The sequence below is a fragment of the Labrus mixtus genome, chromosome 21 (assembly GCF_963584025.1).
Source record: "Labrus mixtus chromosome 21, fLabMix1.1, whole genome shotgun sequence".
Lineage (NCBI taxonomy): Eukaryota > Metazoa > Chordata > Actinopteri > Labriformes > Labridae > Labrus > Labrus mixtus.
The window spans coordinates 12,665,890-12,687,755 of NC_083632.1; the positions used below are offsets into that span (position 1 = coordinate 12,665,890).

A 21,866-nucleotide genomic window follows, 5' to 3' on the forward strand; every position below is an offset into this window, starting at 1 on the left:
GAGAATTTGGTTTATCAGGGATGGATTTTCTAAGATTTCTTCAGTTAAGACACTATTTAAAGACTCATAAAGACTGGGAGCAGGTATGTAAGTTTCCAGTATCAAGTTTAGAAAAAAACTTTATGTTGACTATGGAGGGAGTGTTGTGTCTATACAGATGGTTCCAGGACAAGGACACAGGAGACACTATTCAAACAAAACAGAAACGGTAATTAGAAAAGAATACTATTATTACTGATGGAATGTGGGCAAAGAGATGGCTTTATGGACATAAATTAACAAGCAGTCCTACCTGGAGGGAGTTTGAATGGAAAATGAGAATGAGAATATTTAAAACCCCTCTTGTGATGGCGAGATACAGCAACACATCAGAACTATGTTGGAGAGAGAGTGCGGGAAGATAGGAGACCATACTCATATTTTCCAGGATTGTCCCAAATTGAATAAATGCTGAGGAGATATTCAGGTAGAGATCAAGAAAGTTCCGGGGGTTCTGGGAAAGATTATTGCTGTCTTATGTTTTTATTTTCCACCTGCTGTATGACCCATATTTTTTGTTCTTGCACATTTATGTATTTCTATATGACTGAAATGAACAAGGCAACTCAAGTTCAAAAAAATTAAAAATCACAAAAAAATGTTGACCGCAGACTTGTTTAAGTTGCATACTTGATCATAGCTGTCCCAAAGTATGCTCACAGGTCATTTGTCTTACACTTTAAATGTATCAAATGTGCTCCTAAGACAATATTTCTTATCATCTAAACGCCTGTTGACACATTTTTGTTTGACTGTAAACTTTTATCCAACTTCATCCCTAAATCAAGCCCTAACCTCCTTAAATGGAAGGTTATAAAAGTCCAAATGTCCTCACAAGATCAACATAATTCCACAAACACACCGCAGGGAAATGAAACACCATTTGTTCTTTGCAGATTTTATTTGTTTCTCAAATACAGGAGTTAATGTACAGAAGGACAAAGAATTTCATCAAGAACTGTACAATATTTACACGCCTTTTTTTTCCTTTTTTTTATGGAAAATTAGATTGTTTTCAAAATAAGTCATAGTATGCACAAACGTCAAAATGATAGAAATGAAATGACTATTTCCTCTTTAAATATTACTTATTTATACTCCTTCTTCCCACATGGGAAATGGATAGTTTACTTCTTTTTCTTTGCACCTGCATGACTGATGGTTGAACTGAAGCACAACAATGTTAAGTTTCAAATAGATTTGCCAGTCCTCCTCCTCTTCTTCTTTTCTTTTTTTTTTTTTATTACTTTACACCCACTGTACTACACCCAATATTTCTGTCTCAGCATGTGTCCTGTTTGTATAGAGGGGGAAGACAGCTTGGATATGTGGGTAACAACTGTATACTGAACCTGTAAAAATTAAAAAGGTATTTAAAATGTTTGGGCAGCAAACCTAGCGCTTGTGAGAGTTTAATTTAAAAACCTCCTCATATAAATAATAAAAATGTGTTTATATATTATCACACAGCGGACTGGAGCTGCCCTTCACATAGCACAGGATGAGAGAAAGAGAGAGAGAGAGAGAGCGTTGTATTATCACATTTCATGTTTCTGTCCTGGACAAGTCTATGTTCACGCTGCTCACGGCATCACTCTGCACGCAGTTTAAAAAGCATTCTCACCCTGGTCCACTCTTTTCAAAAGCCGACAGCTGATGTTAGTCTTCAAAAAATAATTTATGTAAAAACTAAGTGGTAATAGTTTCTCTTTGAACCATCGTCTTTATGACACAGTTTACACTATGTCAGTGGCTCCTCTGTTGACTTGGTGTTTCGCGGCTCCTACTCTTTGTCCTTAGCTCCTTTTTCAACAACGGTCAATTCCCTCCTGATCTGCCAGGGACCAGTAGGGTGGGGTCCCCCCTTCCTCAGAAAATAAGACAGTTCTTTAGTCTTTGATCGACAGCAAGAAAAATAACAGAGGCCAGTGTCCGAGGTCACATGAACAGACCCTCTTGTGTTCGCCAAGGGCCTTCAAAATCCATGGGGGGAGGGGGGCTGTACAGTAGGATCCATCTTTTTCCATATTTCGTTTTTCTTTTCATTTCAATCCCCTTGCCTTATATTCTTAGTCTCTTTTCTGCATCTAGCTCAGGCTTTGGTGCTGAGCGTGAGCAGCTCGATGAAGGAGCTGAAGAGTGTATCCAGCCAGCTCTGGTTGGCCATGCACTGTTGCACCACTTCCTCCTGGCCCGGATCCTCGGCCGCCTGCTCGATGGTGTTGGTCTGGAAACACAAGACGATTGTGGTGAAGAAGACTCCAAAAGCCCCCGCTCTAAATAACATAAACTAATCATTCAGTTTTACAAAGACTACAAATGTGCACCCTTACCTCTTTTTTGCACTGTAAGAAGGTGTGGTATTTATAGTGATGCAGGGAGTGATACAGACTGTAGATCCGATACGAGTCAGCTGACAGCTTAAGGTCCTAAAAGACAAAAAACATATAAAATCAAACATATTACCAGGTTATTTCAGGATATTTACACCCCTGTGACCTAGAACCCAGAGAGGCAGAATGGTGGGGTGAAGTCATTACGCCCCTTATCTGCCATTGGAGGTAGTAACAGAGGTGTAACAGAGGGGTAGGTGGTGTAGGAGTTGGCAGGACAGAACAGGTGTGTGTGTGTGTGTGTTGGTGCATGTATCAGTGAGCGTGGATGTGAAGTTCCCTCTGTGCGTTTACACGGCATGCCACTGTGAAATCACACACTGCCGACCCAATGTTATAGAGTTGGGGATTCATTTTCAAGTACAAAAGCATCATGACGGAGGAACTTTGACAAGGCGAATAGCGATCTTAAAAAAACAAAAATTAAAAAGGACATTTGTTGATTTACTTCATGTAGTTTTAATTTTCCTTTTAGATCTATTGATGGAGGAGTTCACGGTCACTGCATTTCAAACATATGCAATGTGTGTATATTTACATATGATGCATGCCAAGTTATTATTATTTTTTTTGAAGAAAGAAGTCAAGAAATAAGATCGAGTGAATTTTATCAACTTCGATTTCCTGGAAAGCATAATGCCACTAAGACTGAACACGCAGCAGGTGCTAGGAGGGGAAGCTGGCACCATTTTGTCTTCTGTGCCTCCTTGTGATTCGTTTGATTCGATCTTCACTGTCAAAATGTTTGCAAAAACAACCGATTCTTTCATCCCATAGTTTCAGTATGACCCGAAAACCAGTATTCATCTGGTATTAGGCTCAAAATGTCCTAAAATGATCCATATCGAAGTGTATAAATATTCACAACTTCAATAAAAGCTATGACGGAAAATATGTATTTCTCATCAGGGCGGATGGCGTTTCATTGAAAACACAGGAGTCTATCTCTGGTCGGCCCGTCGACCTTCGGGAACACGTACCTGTGGTTTAGGCAGGGTCTTTTTAACTCTGTTGAGGGTCTTGCGGTTGTAAGCGTCCCCGCTTAACCGTACCCTCACCACTCCTGAGTCCAGCGGGTCCACAATGATCTGAGGGTACGCATGCAGGACCTCCTGTCAAAGAAGAGGTACAACATTATAATTACTTTTAAATTTATGAAATACAACATTATAAGAAATGGCAGAACCAAGTAGCTCATCATTACACCTGAGTCATTCATCATTCTGGTTTTTAATTAATTTAATCATGAAAAAAATGTATAGCGTTAAATTTAGTTTCTGTTAAATGAATTATCAATCACTGTAGTGTAAACTATATATGATCCTTATTCTGATATTTTTCTTATTGGAGGCTTAGATTTCCTGCCTTTTAAATGATCAGCATATTCTAAATTCTTCAAAATTAAACAGAAATGTTACACGAACATCTCCAATAAAATGGAGGGTTTTTTCTCAGTCCTGGTGCAGAGAGCGAAGCGGGGCAAAGTGGACATATTACCTGCTGCTGAGAGCTCATGCTGACTCGCCTCAACAGCCTCCTCTTCTGTTCGCTGAGGATGCTGTCAATCTTCCTCATCGGCGGGAGGTAAAGCTCATCTGGTGGCCAATCAAGGGACAGGAACTTTCGTTAGTCATCACTCATGTGCATGCCAATCATTTTAACACAGAGGGCAGTTTCAAAGCAGCTCCTTCTGGCTGCTCGTCAATCAGCATTCTTGGTGCTTTCCATCAACCGGTCACACCTTGTTTATTTAGATTTCAAAAAGGCACTGAAAGATTCAGTGAAATATGCACGCTGCAGAATTCCCCTGCTACTGTAAAGCCAGTTTGTCAAGCTGGATGTCCCGATTTGTAACTTGGCAGCTGCTGCTTGTGTCTGTGATGGTTATGGTTATTTAACCTGCCCCAGTATCAACAGGAAAACTTGGAAGCCATCGAACGCATTGAAACAGCTGAGGTCTACATGCTTACAGATTTTTAATGGACGTTTTGATTGAACCAATGATAGCATCAACAATGCACTGTGTGTGCAGTTCTTACCGTCTGTGTCCTGCAGAGCTTGGATCATGTCGGGGTCCAGCGCTGTGCTGACCAGCATCTCCACGTAGCTCCTGAACATCTCCCTCATGGCACGGTTGTTCACTCCGCCTTTCACTGGCACTGAGAGGACAAAAAACAGAGGTTATTTCTATCAAACACATATCTTTGTCATAAAACACAACATACATTTGTTTTTGTTTTTTTACTTGAAAAATGTCGTTAGAAGCCACGGCCTTTTAAGTCCCATTTTTTTTAGAGAGGCTTTCCTGATCTTTAATTTTTATTATTTTTCATTTATATTAAATATTCTCATCTCTAAATTTCTGTTTAAAATTGAATCATTTTATTGCCTGGCTCCTCTTGTCTTGCCTTTACGAAGCACTCTGTCTTCAATTTTGAGAAATTCCCTCTATGTAAATGCTCTCAGTGACTTGTAATTACACTAGCATTAGGAATGACAAAGGCCTCTTACTTTCATTCTCACTCGCTGCCTCCTCTGATGAGTCCGAGTCTGACGATGAAGGTATTTCCTTCAGCCACTTCTTTCTCTTCTTAGGCGGGGGTTCCGCCTTCACTTTAACCGGTTTGGACTTGGGTGGGTGTTCGGACTTCTCCTTCTCCTTCCTCTCCACCGCTTTCTTCTCCTCCTTTGCCCTCCCACGCTCTGCTGCTGCAGCACGTTTCTCCACCTTCTCCTGCTGCGGCTGCACTCTCTTTTCCCTCTCCTTCTCGGGCTCCCTCTCTTTCTCCCGGTCCTTACTTTTGGGCACAGCAGCTGGAGCCTCCTTCTTTTCTCTCGGTTCTTTTGTTGCTGCAGTGGTGGCTGTTCTCGTTTTCTCCCTCTGCTCGCGTTGGACTGGTGGAGCTATTCTCTCTTCCTTCTCAACTACCTTTGCTGGCGCCTGGGTGGCAGGAGGGGAAGCCATTCTGGGGAGAGACGGGCGCCTGTGACACATGAGGACATTTTCTAAGATTATGCAGAATACTTATCTATAAACAGAAAACCTCGATACAAGAAACTCATCCTTACAAAAGACATAGCTGATACAGACACCTTCAGGAAAATGGCTTTCATGCACACTTGATATAGCTAAATCTTTATTTAGATTGTTCAATGTGGCGTTTATTGGTACCTGAGAGCAGGTGTTGCTCTGCGCCATGGTCTCCGTGAGCAGACTCGAACGTAGTCCTTCTTGTTAACATTCTCCAGAAACTTGACATAGATTCGCTGGTATCGCCTCTTAGCATCTCCAAAGTAGCCAAGATACTGAGACAGAAATACAAGAAGAAATGATACAACAGAAAAACTTTCACAATCATTCCTTTTACTAACATTACTATGAGAATGTGGTCCACAACGCTCGATCTATAAAAATACATTAAAGAATAAATCTCAGTTCGTTTTTTTAAGATTTTTGTTTTGTATAAATTATTTTTTGGCCTTTGCCTTTATTCGGGTGGGGCTAGGGTAAGTTGTAGAGTGACAGGAATTTTGTTCATATTGACCTTAAAGTCTGTAGGTGTGTTTAAATTACAGAAGGCTCGAGGGTGAACTCACGTTGCTCGTGGCACAGAACTGTCTCTGTCCATCTTTGATCTCGGGGCTGAACTTCTGCAGGAGGGCTTTCTGCACCCTCCAGATGGGTGGAGGCTCACGTCCCGTCTGCAGGGCCAGCTGTGCACAAACACATGACACGCAGATTAGGAAGATGTCTTTGCAGCAACTGATAGATTTGACTCTCAACTCATCATTTTTCCTAGTGTAATTTTCCTCAGCATGAACAATCACTTATCAAACCCCTTTTTTTTAAACCTATACCTGACACCTGCATGTGATGATTTGGTTGCTAAAATGTATTGGTTTGTTGTCTGTCTAAAGGAAAGCATGCCATTGTTTTCCATTTTTAACTAGCACAGTGTTTTGAGTCATCCGGTGTTCATTACAGACACAATAATTCCCCAAAAATACCTTGAGGGTTCGAATGTCTTCCACCCGCACCACAAACTCGTCCCTCTCTCTGAAGATTCCCTCCCCTCCACTCTCGCTCTCGTCCTCCTCACTCTCTCCAACAATGGCGGCATCTTCTTGCTTCTGGGCAAGGTGCAGGGAGGTGATCTTGGGAGGCGGGGGCTCTTCTGGAGAGGCGGGGGACTCCGGAGATGGCATGGGAGACTCCTTCTGAGCAGAAGATGGTGGAGCAGGGGAAGTCGGAGCAGGAGCAGGGGGAGGAGGGGTGCCGGGGGCAGGCTGAGGGAGAGTAGCGGGCTGGGGAGGGGGCGTTGAGGGGGATGCTGGAGCGACAGGGCTTGGAGGCTGGGAGATTTCTAGTTGTTCTTCTGGTGGAGGTGGAGGTGAGGGGAGCGAAAGGGGAGGGAGGGGGGAGTGGGAAGGAGAGGAGGATGAGGAGGGAGATGGAGGGGCAGAGGGAGGTTCAGGAGTTTCTGGCGCTGGAGGAATCTCTGGAAGGTGAGCTGGAAGGACAGAAAAGCAAGGTTGAAGTTAGTTAATTTACGGTCAATGACCAGAAGAGTTAAGCTCCTTTAACATAATTTATGTCATTTATCAGACAAATATCTAGTAATAGCTCTACCAAAGGGAATTTCTTATTTCCTTAAAAATAATGGCAGGAAAAAAATCAATATGTAAAAAATGGTAGATGAATTAAATAGAAAATTTAGCTGGCAGCCTCACCATCAAGATTAGGTGCATCCAGTGTTTCCAGATGTGGTTCCCTCTCCTCCATCATTTCACTCTCTCCATCCCCTCCCATGCTTCTCTCCTCCTCGTTCTCCTCCTCTTTGTTCTCCTCCATGTCTCCATCTTCTGGCTGGAGAACATCAGGCTCACTGGTCTGAGAAAGGGTGTGAGGTGTGTGCATTGCAGGCTGAGGGCTAAGTGTGGGGGGCAGCATGGGAGTAAGTGGGGACTGGGCTTGCTGAGGCTCCGCCTGGGAATGCGGCGAAGGATGGAGCGGGGGCTGGATGTTGGAGGGCAGCTGAGGAGTGTCATACAGAGCAGAAATGGCAGAAGAGATGCTCTTCTGGAGGTCCTGGTTCTTCCCCACCGAGTCCTCTTCATCAGAGGAGAACGAGGGCAGGGTCTCCAGGTTCCTCTTCAGCTCATCTTCCAGGCGCTTGGGGCTGGGGCAGTTGCCAAGAGCCAGTCCGCCGTTTCCTTCACTGTCCCCGAATGGAGGTGGAGGTGGTGGAGGCGGAGGTGCAGGAGACAGTGGGCGAAGACCCCCTGATTTACAAGGTGAGTTTTCACCATTGTCAGGTTCCATTCCAGGTGAGATGTCCAAGCCTGGAGGTCTCTTCCCAGTCTTCAGGAAGTCAAGGAATGAGGCAACAAAGCCAGCCTTGGAGTCGGAATCCTTTTCATCACCCTTAAAGTAACAGAAAATATTTAGCTTAATGGGATTCCTTTTAATATTCTATGCTAAAAAATAGCATGATATAATTCTGGATCTCTTACCCTTTCCTCCAGCCCCTCTTCATCCACACCTTCACTCATCATCTGGCTCTTCTGTTTGTTTTTCTCCTGGTGTCTGGAGCTTTCAGTGCTGCATGGAGGTCCAGGACTTAAACCCAGTGAGGGAGCGGAGCCAACTGAACCGTCTGATAAAGCCGGGTCTGTGCCTGACAGAGAGTCCGTCCTCAGCAAGGCATCAGAGGAGGACAGGGTACCAATTGGTAACTTGATCTAAACAAAAAAATAGGAAAGATTTCAAGGCCTGAATATACAGACAATGTATTCACAAATTACGAAGCCAAGGAAACAGGGAAAGAAATTTGAAATATTAAGCATTTAATACATGCTTAATAACTCTTGTGCTTCGTGTGACTATTATGAAAATGAAAAGAAAGTTAGTGAAAAAGAGAATAAAAACCTCTGTAGGCACTTGGGGTGTATAATGATATATCAATATGAATTGTTAAGTCAATTTAACAATCAATGATTCAAATTGAATGGATGAACAGACAGACAGACAGACAGACGTAGTTTATTGACAGTAGCAGTTTATCAGAGCTAAGTGGAAACACTAATACGTATCATCTTCACTCAGATGTTAGCTGACCCAAAAATATACATTTACTAGGGGTGGGAATAAAAATCGATTTAAGTAAAAAAATCGAAATTCTTGAGAATCGAAATGAATTAACTCAAATCAAAATTGTATCGTGGCAACCTTTAATATACGAGCAAAATTTAGTGTCATTGTCTGAGATTTGATTTCTATCTTGATTAAAGTTTTGATTTATGCTCCTAGTAGGCCTTTATTCTGTATAAGTGACCTAATAAAGACATGGTATCTTTAAAAAAAAAAAAAAAGAAGAGAGACTTGGTCACATGGCAAAAAAATAAGAAGCTAGTAGTCGTTGCAGCAAATTTCAATCATTGCTTGACTCTCCTGACTGCACAAGCAGAGTGTTACTAATTTAAAGAAAGGGGGCAATAGATGAACTACCTGTTTTATTTGTTACAACAAAATCTTCCCAAGGCCCTACATTTAGCTTTAATACCAACTAGTGCTAACATTTTCTAGCAACAGACCAATCTTATTCTAATGATAGGTTTTCCAGGTCTTCTGGACTGAATGTGACTGACCTTTAGAGGTGGAATAGGCTCATGTAGCGGCTGTTGGGGCTGGTGATGATGTTGCTGTTGCTGGAGATGATGATGGTGCATCTGCTCCTGTTCTTTCCCGCCCATTTCCATGTACATATCCTCCCTCCTTCCTCCTCCTCCTCTCCCTCGGCTTCCACGGCCCCTTCCCCTGCCTCGTCCCTCTACACTGAATCCCCCTCCTACTGTTGTTCCACCCATCTCTCCCATCATCCCTCGTGGCGTGTAGGGCTCAGGCATTGGACGGATGCGAGGCCTGCCTCTTGGCCTGGGTGGACCGTCTCTCTTAGGTCTAGTTGGCTTTCGACCCCTCTTCTTGGGTCCATCCTGAGGCATAAGGGAGTGTGAAGCCATAGAGGAGTATCCAGAGGAGTGGTAAAAGTCAATGTCACCCATTAAAGGACTGAGGGACCCAGTTCCAGCTCCTCCCTTTCTGCAACTCGAAACCAAGTCTGGCAACAGGTCTGGGAGTCTCCTACTATTCAATCGGATGTCCGCTGGCTGATCTGCCTTATCTTCATCGTCTTCAAACTCATATTCTTGAGCATAACTTTTCTTAGGCAGGGTGTTTGGGTCCCGCCGCTCCTTCAACAGATGGAAGGAGCTGGACTTGAGGAGCTTTTTGGGACGAGATGAGCAGAAAATGGGTGACTGGAGGCCTCCAGAACCAGTTCCTGAGCCAGTTCCACCAGGACCTGAAGAAAGTTTGGTTCCAGGGTTGTTGGGACCAGCAGTATTGGAGCCCATTCCCATAGCTGGGGCCTGGGACTGTATCAATCCGAGATGCTCAGTGTTGACAGTGGAAGGGAGCTCATGGCTTTTAAGGGAGTCCAGATCCAGAGTCATGGTGTTGTTGTTGGGTTCTTCCAAGCCATGACAGTAGGGTTCATACCCCTGATCTCCACCATGGTGACCCATTATGTCAAAGCTGGCTCCACTACCTCCCCCTGCTCCACCTGCACTCTGTCCGGCTTTTATTGAATCCATTCCCTCCTGCCCAGTATGGCTTTCATTCATCTCCTCCTGCCCTGGTCCTGCACCTCCTGCACAGCTGGACTTGTAGTCCTCTGCACAAAACATGTCTTCCATTCCTGGAAAGAAGGAGCGGTCCTCATCTTGAAGGAGGGAGTCGGGGAAGCAGATAGAAGTAAGGGGTACAAAGCGGTTACTTTGTTGACTCTGGTCTGCTTTCTCCCCTGGGCTGACTGTGTCAAACTGGTGCTGCTCTGATCGCTGTTGGTCCAGCTGGCTCTGCTGGGGGGTAAGCTGGGAGGAGTGGGGCTGCTGTTGGTCAGGTTGAGGCTGGGAGTGGGATGATTGGGCAGATTGTGTTGGTATGTGGTGAGGGTGGGGCTGGTTGTGGGGGTGGTGGGTGTGGGTCTGTTGGTGTTGAGAGCTGGGGTGCTGTTGCTGCTGCTGGTGGTGTTGGGAAAGATGGTGCATGTGAGATGGCGTGGACAAGCCGATATCAGGCTCTGAAAGAAAGGAGTGGAGTTCAGAGGCGGAGTGTTGCTGCGAGTGGTGGTGGGATGGGTGCTGCCTCTGCTGCTGCTCCTGCTGCTGTCGGTGGCGATCAGTGCTACCACCACTCCTCCCCCCACTACCTGCTCCACTACGTCTATCCTCAGAAACAGCAACATCAGAGCTGGAGGTCTGAGAGAGGGAGCGCTCAAGCATGTCCAACGAAGAAACCACTGAGCTTTGTTTGACCTGGCTCTGCTCGTGCTGATGTTGAGGTGGGCCGTGGTTGTAGTGGGCTGCTGCCACCTCCAAAGCCTGGGACTGGAGTTGAAGTTGGAGTTGGGTGGTTTGGGACTGTGACTGATTCTGATGTTTACTTGAGCCAAGTGTCCCACCAGCACTTTCCATCACAGCTTGCTGTTGGTTAATGGAGTGCTGCTGCTGCTGCTGGGGGTGTGAGTCCATTTTATGATGCTGTTGGTGTTGGGAATGAGAATCAATTTTGTGGTGCTGTTGATGCTGAGGGTGGGAGTCCATTTTTGGGTGCTGCTGATGCGGTTGGTGGGAGTCCATTTTGTGATGTGGTTGGTGTTGCCGATGGGGGTCCATCTTGTGATGTTGTTGTTGATGTTGTTGATGGGAATCCAGTTTGTTTCTGGTGGTGTGGGACAACACTGACTGGAGCAGGTGTGGCGGCTGACGTGACTGATCAGTGGGCGAGTCCATAAGGGAGGTGGCAGCTTGAGACTGGGAATGTTGTTGCTGGACTTCCGGGGTTTTACGTGGATACGGGATTTCAGCGCGCTCCTGTGGCTTCTTTTGGAGCTCCATTTGGCTGTGGGACGGTATCTGCGAGTGTGAGGACACGTGCTGACCATGAGAGGAGTGTTGGGCAGCAAGGGAGTGTTGGCTGTATGGGTCACCCCTCCCGTAATGGACAACTGACCCTAGGTTGTCATGGTGATGAAGATGGGAATGCAATTGTTCAGCACTGCCTCTCCCTCCGCTGCTTCTGCTGCTTCCAACAGACCTCTCGTTCCTTTGCTGTTGCTGCTGTTGGTGATGGTGTTGCTGATGTTGCTGCTGTTGTTTCTTAAGTGACATCTCCAGCTGGTTTTCCAGCCCTGAGATGGACCCTCCAGACCCTGCATTACCTACTCCGGTAGAGGATGTGGCACTGTGTGTACGTATTACACTTTGGGGGTGGTACCTCTCCTCGGAGGTCTTACCCATATCATAGGTCAGTCCTTTGCCTGAATCAGTGGTAGGGGGCACTGACTGGGGCTGAGACTGGGTTTGCTGGGATGCTTGTTGGGGTTGTTGTTGAGGATGGTGATGAGCAGCCTGGGGAGCAGGACTTGCTTGGGCTTGAAGCAGGTGCTGGATCAAGAATTCTTCATCATCATCTACTTCCTCTTGGGATCTCTGAGAGCCAACTCCTAGCATGGAAGTATCCTTTGTTTTGGAGGAGGTGGAGTGATAGGACTGAGCTTGGGTGTTGGGACCTCTGGTGTCGGGGTAGCCCTGCGGAGAAGCAAGGAAAGTAGGGGAGAGGACTGATGAGATGTATTTATTAGAGCCTGCACCACCTGGAGATTGTGTAGGACAGGTGGGCACTGGGGAGTGCAACCCTGGACGGATGATGCCTGAGTTGCCAGATGGAGAAGGGCTGGAGTCCGGAATATGATAAGACCCTCCACCACTGCCACCGCCACCTCTCTCATTTGTCATACTATTTCCTGCTCCTCCTCCTGAGCCAGAGTTCCCACTTCCTGTGCCGCTACTGCTTCCTCCTCCTGATGCTCCACTTCCTGATGATCCACTTGACCTTAAAAGGGCAGGGGAGTGACCAGGAGCTCCGTAGCTAAGGGATGGGCTTCCTGCTCCACCAAGTGAGGATGGAAGTGATCCATAAGCAGAATCAGATCCATAAATATCAGTTGAGTATGACTGGCTCCGTCCTCCTAAACTCCCATAGCCTTTCCCTCCTGTACCAGAGCTTAGGTCTTGGGCTTGTGGTGAGCTGAACCCACCGTAGGACTGAGCCAGGTGGGAGGTAGGGGGCTGATTAGGGGAATATGACTGTGTCTGTTGTTGGGGTGGAGTCTGACCAGTAAGAGCAGAGGTGGGGGTCTTCACAGGGGGCACAGGAGAGCCATAGCCTGAGAGGCAGGATTTGGGGAGAGACTGGGGGGCTGAGGAGGAAGTCGCAGGAGGCTGCTGAGGGGCAGGGGGAGGAGGAGCGGGCTGAGGGGGAGGCTGCTGCCTTGAGGGGGCTGCGCTGGAGCTGGAGGTTGGAATTGAGTTGGAGGGATGAGCCCCAGAGGTAGCAGATGAAGAGGAAGAGGAGGAAGAGGTAGAGGAAGCAGAAGGGGGGGTGTGGGGAGTTCTTGAGGATGAGGCTGAGCTGGCAGAAGAATAGCCACTGCTGGAGCTGCTTTTGGAACCTTTCCCAGCTGAAGAAGAGGAGGAGGAGGAGGAGGAAGAGGAATAGGGAGGCTGGATGATAGGCCGATATTGTTCAGTGCGAGATGTGGGCTTGTGGTCAGATGAAGGGCTCTGGTCACCTAGTGGGCTGCAAGAAAGGCCAGCGTGTCTGTGATGGGAAGCAATCTGCTGGTACCCTGCTCCTCCACAGCTGAGGTAGTGCTGAAGGGAGTGGGCAGCAGAGGATGAGAGCTGAGACTGAGCTGGCGTGGGCCGCTGGTAGTGCTTGATAACGCTGTCCTGGCGAGGTACCGCCCGTTCCTGAGCCGAATTGGACTGGGACTGGGATTGTGGCTGGGGCTGAGCTGAAGAAAAGACAGATGCATTGTACAGCTGGGACGACTGGTCCTGGAGTTGTGATGACAGCAGGTTGAACTGGTGCGACTGCAAGTGCCTGGCAGAAGAGGCCTGGGCTGATGTGGCGCTCGTAGGATCCTGGCTGCCCCTATAAGCAGCTGCAGCAGCACCCTGCGAGGACAGGAGTCTATCAAAACCCAGGCTGGACTGGGAAGGGGCCTTGATGTGTAGTAGAGGGTCATGTGGGGAGAGAAGGCCATTGGATGTGGGGCTAAATGTGGGGGTATCCTGGAGGGTGAGGGAAGTGGCAGGGAAAGAGCGGCTTGAGAAGGATGCTGGATGCTGATAGGCTGAGAGAGCTGAGGAGGAGGGGAAGGAGCCAGAGCCAGGGAGGGCTCCGGATATGAATAGTTCTGGAGGAGCAGGCGTGTGCATTGCTGTATGGAAAAGGAAAACAAATTGCAAAATTACTTCCAACATCCAACAGGCTATAACTTAAATTAGTCAGCAAAGACAGAAAAGGAGTCTTAAAAATGAAGATGTTGTAAAGTTCTATACAAAAATGCTCAGATAGCAACACTTAGAATTATAATTCAGCCACACATTCAGAGTCTTTAAATGTCATATTGACTTTGGGGCCTGTTTGAATGTCAACACATTAGGGAAGATCTAACATAGCCCCACCTGTCTGCCAGGATGGTGTGCGGAACTGGGAGAGCAGGGAGGAAGCAGAAGGGGGAGGCTGGGGACCCCGGGATTCCAGGGCTGAGATCAGATTCATGACGGAGGCATCAGGGGCTGAGGGGCTGGCATGGTGCAGACCCGTGTCAAAGAGCCCCGACAAACCTGTTAGAATGAATGACAGAATCATGACTATTGATTAATTGACAAAAAATGAAAATACTGTGGGTTGCAGTAAGTTGCAGATATGTAAATAAAAAACGTATTTCATAATAAGGAAGTCAAAACGAAGAAGAATTTTTAAATGTAATCTTATTATTTGTTTCATCAATCATGATATCAGTAGTTCTGAGTGTAAGTGGAAACAAAACTCAATCTGTTTTGCTTAAAACAACCTTAAATTAAAGCTGTACAAGTGTACAAGTATAAAAACTGTGACTACACGCTTTTTCTGAGATAACCTTTAAAATCTTAGGTTTCCACTCAATTGAGCTATAATGAACACATTTTTCAATGACAATAATCTACCAGGGTTTGAAAGGAGAAACACAGTAATTCACAGTCAGGGCCCCTGATGGTGGTTACATGGAAGGTATGACATTTATCTCACCCAAACTCCGTCCAGCTGCTCCCCAAGCCCCGCCTTGGCCAGAGCTCCCTGGGTGGTGATTGGTGGCATAGCCCTGCAGAGGGTGTGGGGTGGCGTAGGCTTGTCGGTGAAGAAGCTCAGACTCGGGGTGGGATGATCTGGAACTCCCATACACAAGACTACACAGAAAGGGGAGTGTGGAATTGTGAAGTGTCATTAATTTCAGAGAACATTAGTAAATACTTAATATGTTCCCAAATGTGACCACTGAGAAAAGACGATCTAATCTGAAGTTACTTAAGTGGTAACTCGTTTTTTTTATTTACATATCATATCCTCGTGTAAATTCCAGGCTGCTCATCAGTTTGTGCAACCTCTAAGCAGCAGCCTGCATGAGTAAGTAAAATCCCCAATGAGTCAGACTAATAAAGCAAGGAGAAGAAAAACCCTTTCACAATTATTTTAAGTGTCAATGACAGATTTTCTGTCACTATGACAAAGTGTGTTACAGTAGACGCAAATCTGTCAAACCAGTAAAGTGTCATGCAAAAATAGTGGAATACTTTATTTGCATGTGTAATTATTATTATGTAAAGTCAAACCCCTGCAGAAGTATTATAACTATAACTAAATTGGGCTCATAGTCCATCTGTAAGTATTTACCAGCAGAAGAACTTTGCTGTACCAAAGACATTAAATGCGTGGCTGCCTGGCTATCCAGATAACATGGTAGCTGCTGCTGCTGCTGCTGCTGCTGCTAGGATCCACTAGCAGCAATGCACAGCAACAGCTATGAAATACAGAGACTAGGCCTAAACTCCACGGCCAGTCGTATTTCACGCGTATAAAGACTACTGGAAATGAATGTACATATTTAGACCATTTGAAAAACGCAGTTTCTTCCATTTATACCAACGACAAACGAGTCATTCGTCTGCTTACTCTGATTATGATGATGTAGCTAACAGCTGGAGAGTGCAAGTCGACGCAAATGCATGCTAAGCTGCATGCAAACACCAGCAACTAGTCAGGTGTTTTTAGCCGTAAATAACTCCCCAAAGAAACGTGATGGCTTTCGGTCACGCCTCGGCTGCTAACCCTGGGTCTAAACATCTGACAAATGTGCAGCTAAATAAGATGAAACTATGTTTTAATGTACAGGCCTGAACTGACTTGCATGCAATGTAGCGCTAGCTTTGCATGCTAACTTGAAGCTAACAGACAGGGCTTTTCTTGCACGGTCCATGCAATTTCATCATATTATAAATCCACCCTGGCATGGGTTTACATTTTCAGACAAATACACGAATTGCAAGTGTGAAGCAGTGGTTTTAATCTGAAATTAAATTATGCAAATTAGCACCCAAAACAAACCACAAATTATCTAGATCACGATTGGGCAAAATTAAATGGTAATCTCCAATTGGAAGAGAAATGAATGTCCATTTTAATATGTGTCTCTTAAATCACAACGAACCCGTTTTATAAAAATGTGTCACTATAGATGCATCCTGCAGGATAACATATATCAGTCCTTCTTGTTGATGTGTGTCAGGGGGGGGGGGGGGGGGGGGGGGATGCTGTGAGGGCTTTGCAGCTTCTATCAATCCACTGAATTTATCTCTCGGGGTCTGAGTCCAGGCCTGCACACTGGGAACAATAATTCCTATGGATGCTCCAGACATACCCCCACCTCCAACCCGCCATGTCCACCTCAAACCCACGTCTGTCAATCACACAATTCATATCCCCAACCTTTCCTTTCACCACCCCGCCCACCCCCACGACACGCACACACGGCTCCATTCCTGTTTATAATATTATTACTATGCATCTGTTTGGGTGACAATGCGTTACACAAAATGGCAAGGCATGGCACTATAAATGAACCCACTGGCGACAATTTGTTTACATGGGCCACATCGTGCCCTGCAAAGTACCAGTGATGCATGCACATTGTCTGAATCCAATGCATACCTTGCTTTAGCCGATCTCTCGTAACTCCATCCTGCTCCTGCGCCCAAATCACCAAACCCTGTTCCCGGGTAATTTCTATCCATTTACGCGCTGTACAAAGTGTGCGATGTGGACGAAAAAGCAACGAGCAGATTACGGGCAAAGCCCCCAGATTTTCCCCAGTTCTCGGTCTCAGGCTTTTTCCCCCGGTTTCATAAGCAAGTCCTCAGGAGTGGAAAACAGCATATTGAAAGAGAAATGGAGGGGAGGAGGAGAAAGCTGGATGAAAAAAAAAAAAAAAGAGGGGGGGTCTACGAGGTTATAATCCAACCACCTCCAAAAAAAGACAGTCTTTCTCCTTTTCCTGCGTCTTTCACGTTTATCATTTCCACGATTGCTGATTTAGTCCACACTCAGTCACGGTCATGCCTGAAGATGCTGCGGATTTGGTCCGCTGATAGACGAGTTGCTGATAAACATTTGATTTGAATGCGTCCTTCTTCCACCGTCTCTCCTCCCCTTTCTTCGAGCTAGTCTTTTTGCTACGCTGCTAGCAACAGAAACGATTGCAATCGACGGGCCACGTTGGAAGCGATCATTCCCCTCGGACGAGCAAAAGAAATCCCCAATTTCAAAATCTTTTTCTTTTTTCTTCTTCTCTCTCTCTCTCTTTGCATGCAAATCGCTCCCACCCCCCCTCCAGAGCAGAGCTGTGGGGCTAGCAGCAGATGCTAGCTGTCAGTAACGTCGCATCAAAATAAAACAGGGGCTGCCTTTATTCCCCAAATACTCAAAATGTGTCTTCTTCTTTCAGCTTCTCGAGTAAAAACGACGATGCGTTTGCCCGCTTAAAGAAAACGCAGTAAGAGTACGGGGATAAAATGACAAAAACCGAACTAGGAAGTGAATAGAAAGCAGGCCGCGTTTAATATTTTTTCTCATTTTCCTCCAGAGACGCCATTTTTGAAGGCGGCTGGCCGCTGTCCGTCCTCCCTCTCTCTCCCTCTCTCTCTCTCTCTCTCTCTCTGTCTCACCGCTGAGACTCACTCTCTGTGTTTTCGGTGACCTCCATTCACCGGCCCCGCAAGCTCTTCCAGATTTTCATCTCATTGATAATCTTGTTTTTAATTTTAGCAACATTTTACACGAGCACAAATAACTAAGTCAGCTGTGCTCAGTAGATCGCTGTGATTGGCTGAGATGCGTTCGAGTGCACAATTATTTCCAGTAATAACCAGATATATAAATGCCCACAGCGAGCGTTCTTCAAATGCACATCCAGAAATGTACAGCCTTGTGTGAGAGACCTGGTCATTTCCTGCCCCTGTCAGACAGACTGGCGTTTTGCCAAAAAAACACCATGTCAATATGGGGTATTTTCTCCTTTTAGATAAGCGAATGTCTAAAAAAAAAAAAAAAAAAAAAGACTTGAGGCTATTTTAGGCTCATTATAATATTAGGAGAATCTGTCAAACAGGCCTCCCATGTACTTGATTTGTCCGCCAGCAGATGGCACGCTGGATTTTATGGTCACTATAAGGGAGGAGGGTTCACAGAGAGATGCTCTTCTCTTGCTCACATACTTGATGCTTCAAATGCAGGTCCTACCAGCGTTTTTTTTAATGTACTGTATTTAGCTTGAGCATTATATCAACCCGTTACTATGTGCATTTAAACTCATCAACAAAGATGAGGCCTTGTAATATTTAACAATATGTACACTTGATTCTGAACTAAGTATTTTTGCTTAATGTTGATGTGATATCTTTATTTACAAGTCGTCATGATGCACCCTCTCAATGGCCTAGTTGTCAAGAAATTAATTGTGTTGATGATCTTCTGTCGCCCTCTAGCGGTGAATTTAAATTCTGTAAATATTTCAGCAGTGACATTAACTTAATATCTATACAACTATCTATACATAGTCTCTAAGACTCCATGTAATATCTAGGGGACTTTTATTTTTTTACAGTCAAAGCAGTTCATATTTCACTGCTACTACTTCATTTTAGTAACTCAATTTTGTACATTTAATATCCACCCAAACCATTGAATTACTTTACCTAAAATAAACTAATTATTACAAAGTACAAATGTGACTGTGAACTGAAAAAAGTTTAGTAAATTACTTGTTCCACAAATATGAATAAGGCTGAAATACTCATAATTAGTCCGAGTATAGGATAACTGTCGGGCAGAGATATACAGAAACAACAATTAATGGTTTTGCTGTATTTTTCTAAATAATATACAATGTAATCAGGACATACAAAAAAATTATTTTGATTTGCTTCATTACATTCTTTGAATAATCACTGTGTTCACCATGTTTAAACACCATGTTTAAATTGTTCACTTTCCTTGACTATCATAGGATGATGATTACAAATGATCTTTCTTTAGAAACATGATGCATTACTATTTTTTTGTTTTAACTTGACTCAATTTTTGGTGCTAGCGTGGATTGAAAAAAACGGTTTCTTAGTTTTTTACAGGCTAAGATAGAAGTTCAGACATCTAATATTAAATGTGTTGGTTTTTTATCTCAATAATTCTTCCCACATCTGCTTTGTTATGTATCTTTAAAGCCCAAATATTCTGTATTATTACAAAATATTCATCTGGCACCATTTTTAAAGGCAATGTCTCCAGTAACATTTTATTGTTTAATAAAATCTTCCAATTCTCAGTTCAACCTTTCTTAATCCAGCAGTGAAAACAAAGTCAGGCTCCATGGGCTCAAGGAAAATCCTCTCCCCTGTTGTGAGCAGTTTAGATGCATTATAAGGCCTTTGTAATGTAGAATGTGTGACTCAAAAGGTCAGAAAATGCATATTCATTAGAGAGTGTGTAAAACAAAGCATAGGGGTGAAAGAATGTAGGCATACCTAATGGATGAACTTAAAAGGGTAAGAATAACAGAGAGGCAAACATTACTCCTAGAGGAGAGAGAAAATACACAAAACTCAGAAAAAGAAGATCAAGTAGGATTTTTTCAATTCAAACTTCAAATCTTTATTAATCTCTTGATTAATTTCCATTAGATCGTCTTCTTTAAGCTCCTCACACTCCATGTCATGCGTCACCCTTTTCTTTACCTCCCTTACTGTATTTCCCTCCATCTTTGTAACTAATCCGTAACCTACTTGACTTTAACTCGAGCAGCAGCTCACCACTACAAACTCCGCTCTGCTCTGTCAACATGCCAGACTCTATTGAAGCTGTGCCAGCTGCATGCCTTGTCATCAAGGAGGACGTCGACAAGTGGTAAGTTATGACAGGAATGACATTAGATCATCGATATTATTACTTTTTTCAGAAGATCATTTTTCGGGCTTTTTGGGAGAGACGAGAAATGTTGGGGGAGAGAGTGGGGGATGACATGCACCAAAGTCAGGATCGGGATTCTAACCTGCAACCAGTGTGACGAGTACTGTAGCCCACATGGGGCGCCTGTTTTATCAACTGCGCTAAACCAAGCCCCACACATACAATAAAGAAAGAAAACATTGTTTTAATGACTCATACATGTTCTCCAGACATTGTGACAACCCCTGGTGAGTTTAATTGCCAGTAAAAATTGTCATTGTAAAACTTTTTGCCCTCAAGGAAGCTTCATTTACTCACGTTAAACCATAACTATCTCAAGCTGAATGCATGCACCCATTGATCCCATATTCACTTCTTATTGCTCGTGGGATCATCATTAAGTCTAATTGGAGCCAGAATACATATTCACATTATAGTGACATTTACACTGAGCTTCTCACAGTAACATCCATGTTTTGAGGAGCAGAAATAGACTGGAAGTTTAAAATAGGCGCCCACATGTGTGACCTATTGCTGCAAGAGAGTAGCAGAACATTCCTGTCGGCTGGTTTTGTGTTACATGTCGACTTTTGGTGCGTGTCCACGTGCAGCAGTGATTAGTGTTAGTAGAGCTGCTGTGCAGATTACACACTCTTCTTCATCAAATGCAGATAAAGGCAGCTGGGGGGCTTTGAGTTTAAATACTTCATTATCAGGAGAGGAGACACTGTTATAATCCCTGTGATGCACATGTAGCATCAGTCTGAGACATTCTGTCTCTTCTGCACAATTTTAAATGACATCATTTCTAAAGTGTTTTCAATGTTGTTACTTTTCTACCATGGAATTTGTATTATTTTTTAACTGGTCCCTACACAAAACCTAGCCAGAGGTGTAAAGTTTGTATGTTTTTTTTTTAACTTGCTTTTTTATGTTACAGTGTCAGAGGAAAAGGTGCAGAGAGCTGTAAAGATCTGATAGATGCCTTCCAAGCTTGTATAAAAACCCTGTCAGAGGGGTCATAACACACAAGAAATACATGCTAATGTAAGTTTACCAAAAAATGAAAAAAAAAAAGGCATAGGCCTACAGATCATAACTAATCATAAAACAAAAGTCCTGTATCAGACCTCAGTGTGTATCATAGCTCAATGAGATACTAGCTTTTGGATTTTCCTTTATCATTTTCTTCACATTTCTATTCTTTTGCTGTTTTACTAGATAATCACAAATGATAATTGGTAAAGTATGCCACTGAGTCCTAAAGCTGATCTAGAAAATACACATGTATCGCACAACCAAGGAAAAGAATGTTGATTCAGAAAAGTTAAAAAGACATTTATAAGACAATCTGATTGAGCAAAAATGAAAACCTCTGTAATCCATTTACAATACATACGATACTGTCCATCTTTATTTCCAGCTGTGTTGTTAAATGATGGGTCATTAATGTGTCACCTAGTTCTATTTAATGTTTAATTGAATATTGTTCTGTTGTGGGCTGAATACATTTCAAATTTCAAATTGTGTTGAAATGACAATGAAGAAGTATTTGAATCACATTTTTTCTCACCTCTGTTATGACTCTGCTGACTAATTTTACCCCATCTTTTTTTATTTTTCATTAATCGCAGCGTTGCTGTATCAAAGACCTCCTCTTCCCAGCATTCCCTTCCTCTTTTGTGCTGGACTGAACCATCTGACAGACTGAAGAGGGGGGGTGATGACACTAAGATTCTGATACTGTGCTCTTCTGTATATGAGACTATTTTTTATGCCACTATACAAACATTGATTATTAATACACTGTAAATCTTTAATGCAGAAAAATAAATTAAATAAATAGCTTGTGTTTTTTATTACACAGATCATACTGTTTTCTTTTCTGGTCACATGTGTTACAATGTTAGCATAGTTACATTCTAATAATATCACATGTAGGCTACTAGCTGTTGGAAACGCTACACTGACCATTCAAATCTTCTACA

The 21,866-nt window shown here is 44.1% G+C and overlaps 1 protein-coding gene and 1 long non-coding RNA gene across 3 annotated transcripts; one reads left to right on the forward strand and one right to left on the reverse strand.

Moving 5' to 3' along the window:
- Positions 1-921: 921 nt before the first annotated feature.
- On the reverse strand, positions 922-17,782 carry prr12a (proline rich 12a). 2 transcript variants are annotated; one of them, XM_061028389.1, is made up of 15 exons: positions 16,591-17,782; positions 14,635-14,792; positions 14,028-14,189; positions 9,081-13,780; positions 7,947-8,174; positions 7,164-7,857; positions 6,441-6,943; positions 6,030-6,146; positions 5,605-5,738; positions 4,944-5,398; positions 4,472-4,591; positions 3,930-4,027; positions 3,413-3,544; positions 2,373-2,468; positions 922-2,266 (listed from the first exon to the last, which is right to left on the reverse strand). In XM_061028389.1, exons 1-15 carry the CDS (start codon positions 16,671-16,673, stop codon positions 2,132-2,134), a joined length of 7,815 nt encoding a protein of 2,604 aa, XP_060884372.1. In that variant the 5' UTR covers positions 16,674-17,782; the 3' UTR covers positions 922-2,131. The 2 variants fall into 2 exon arrangements, with proteins under 2 accessions (XP_060884372.1, XP_060884371.1); XM_061028388.1 differs by having other exon boundaries at positions 4,944-5,416; positions 16,591-17,780.
- Positions 17,783-19,685: 1,903 nt separating this feature from the next.
- On the forward strand, positions 19,686-21,866 carry LOC132955839 (uncharacterized). The gene is made up of 3 exons (XR_009665953.1): positions 19,686-19,836; positions 20,819-20,925; positions 21,513-21,866. It is a non-coding gene; the product is annotated as an uncharacterized LOC132955839 (long non-coding RNA).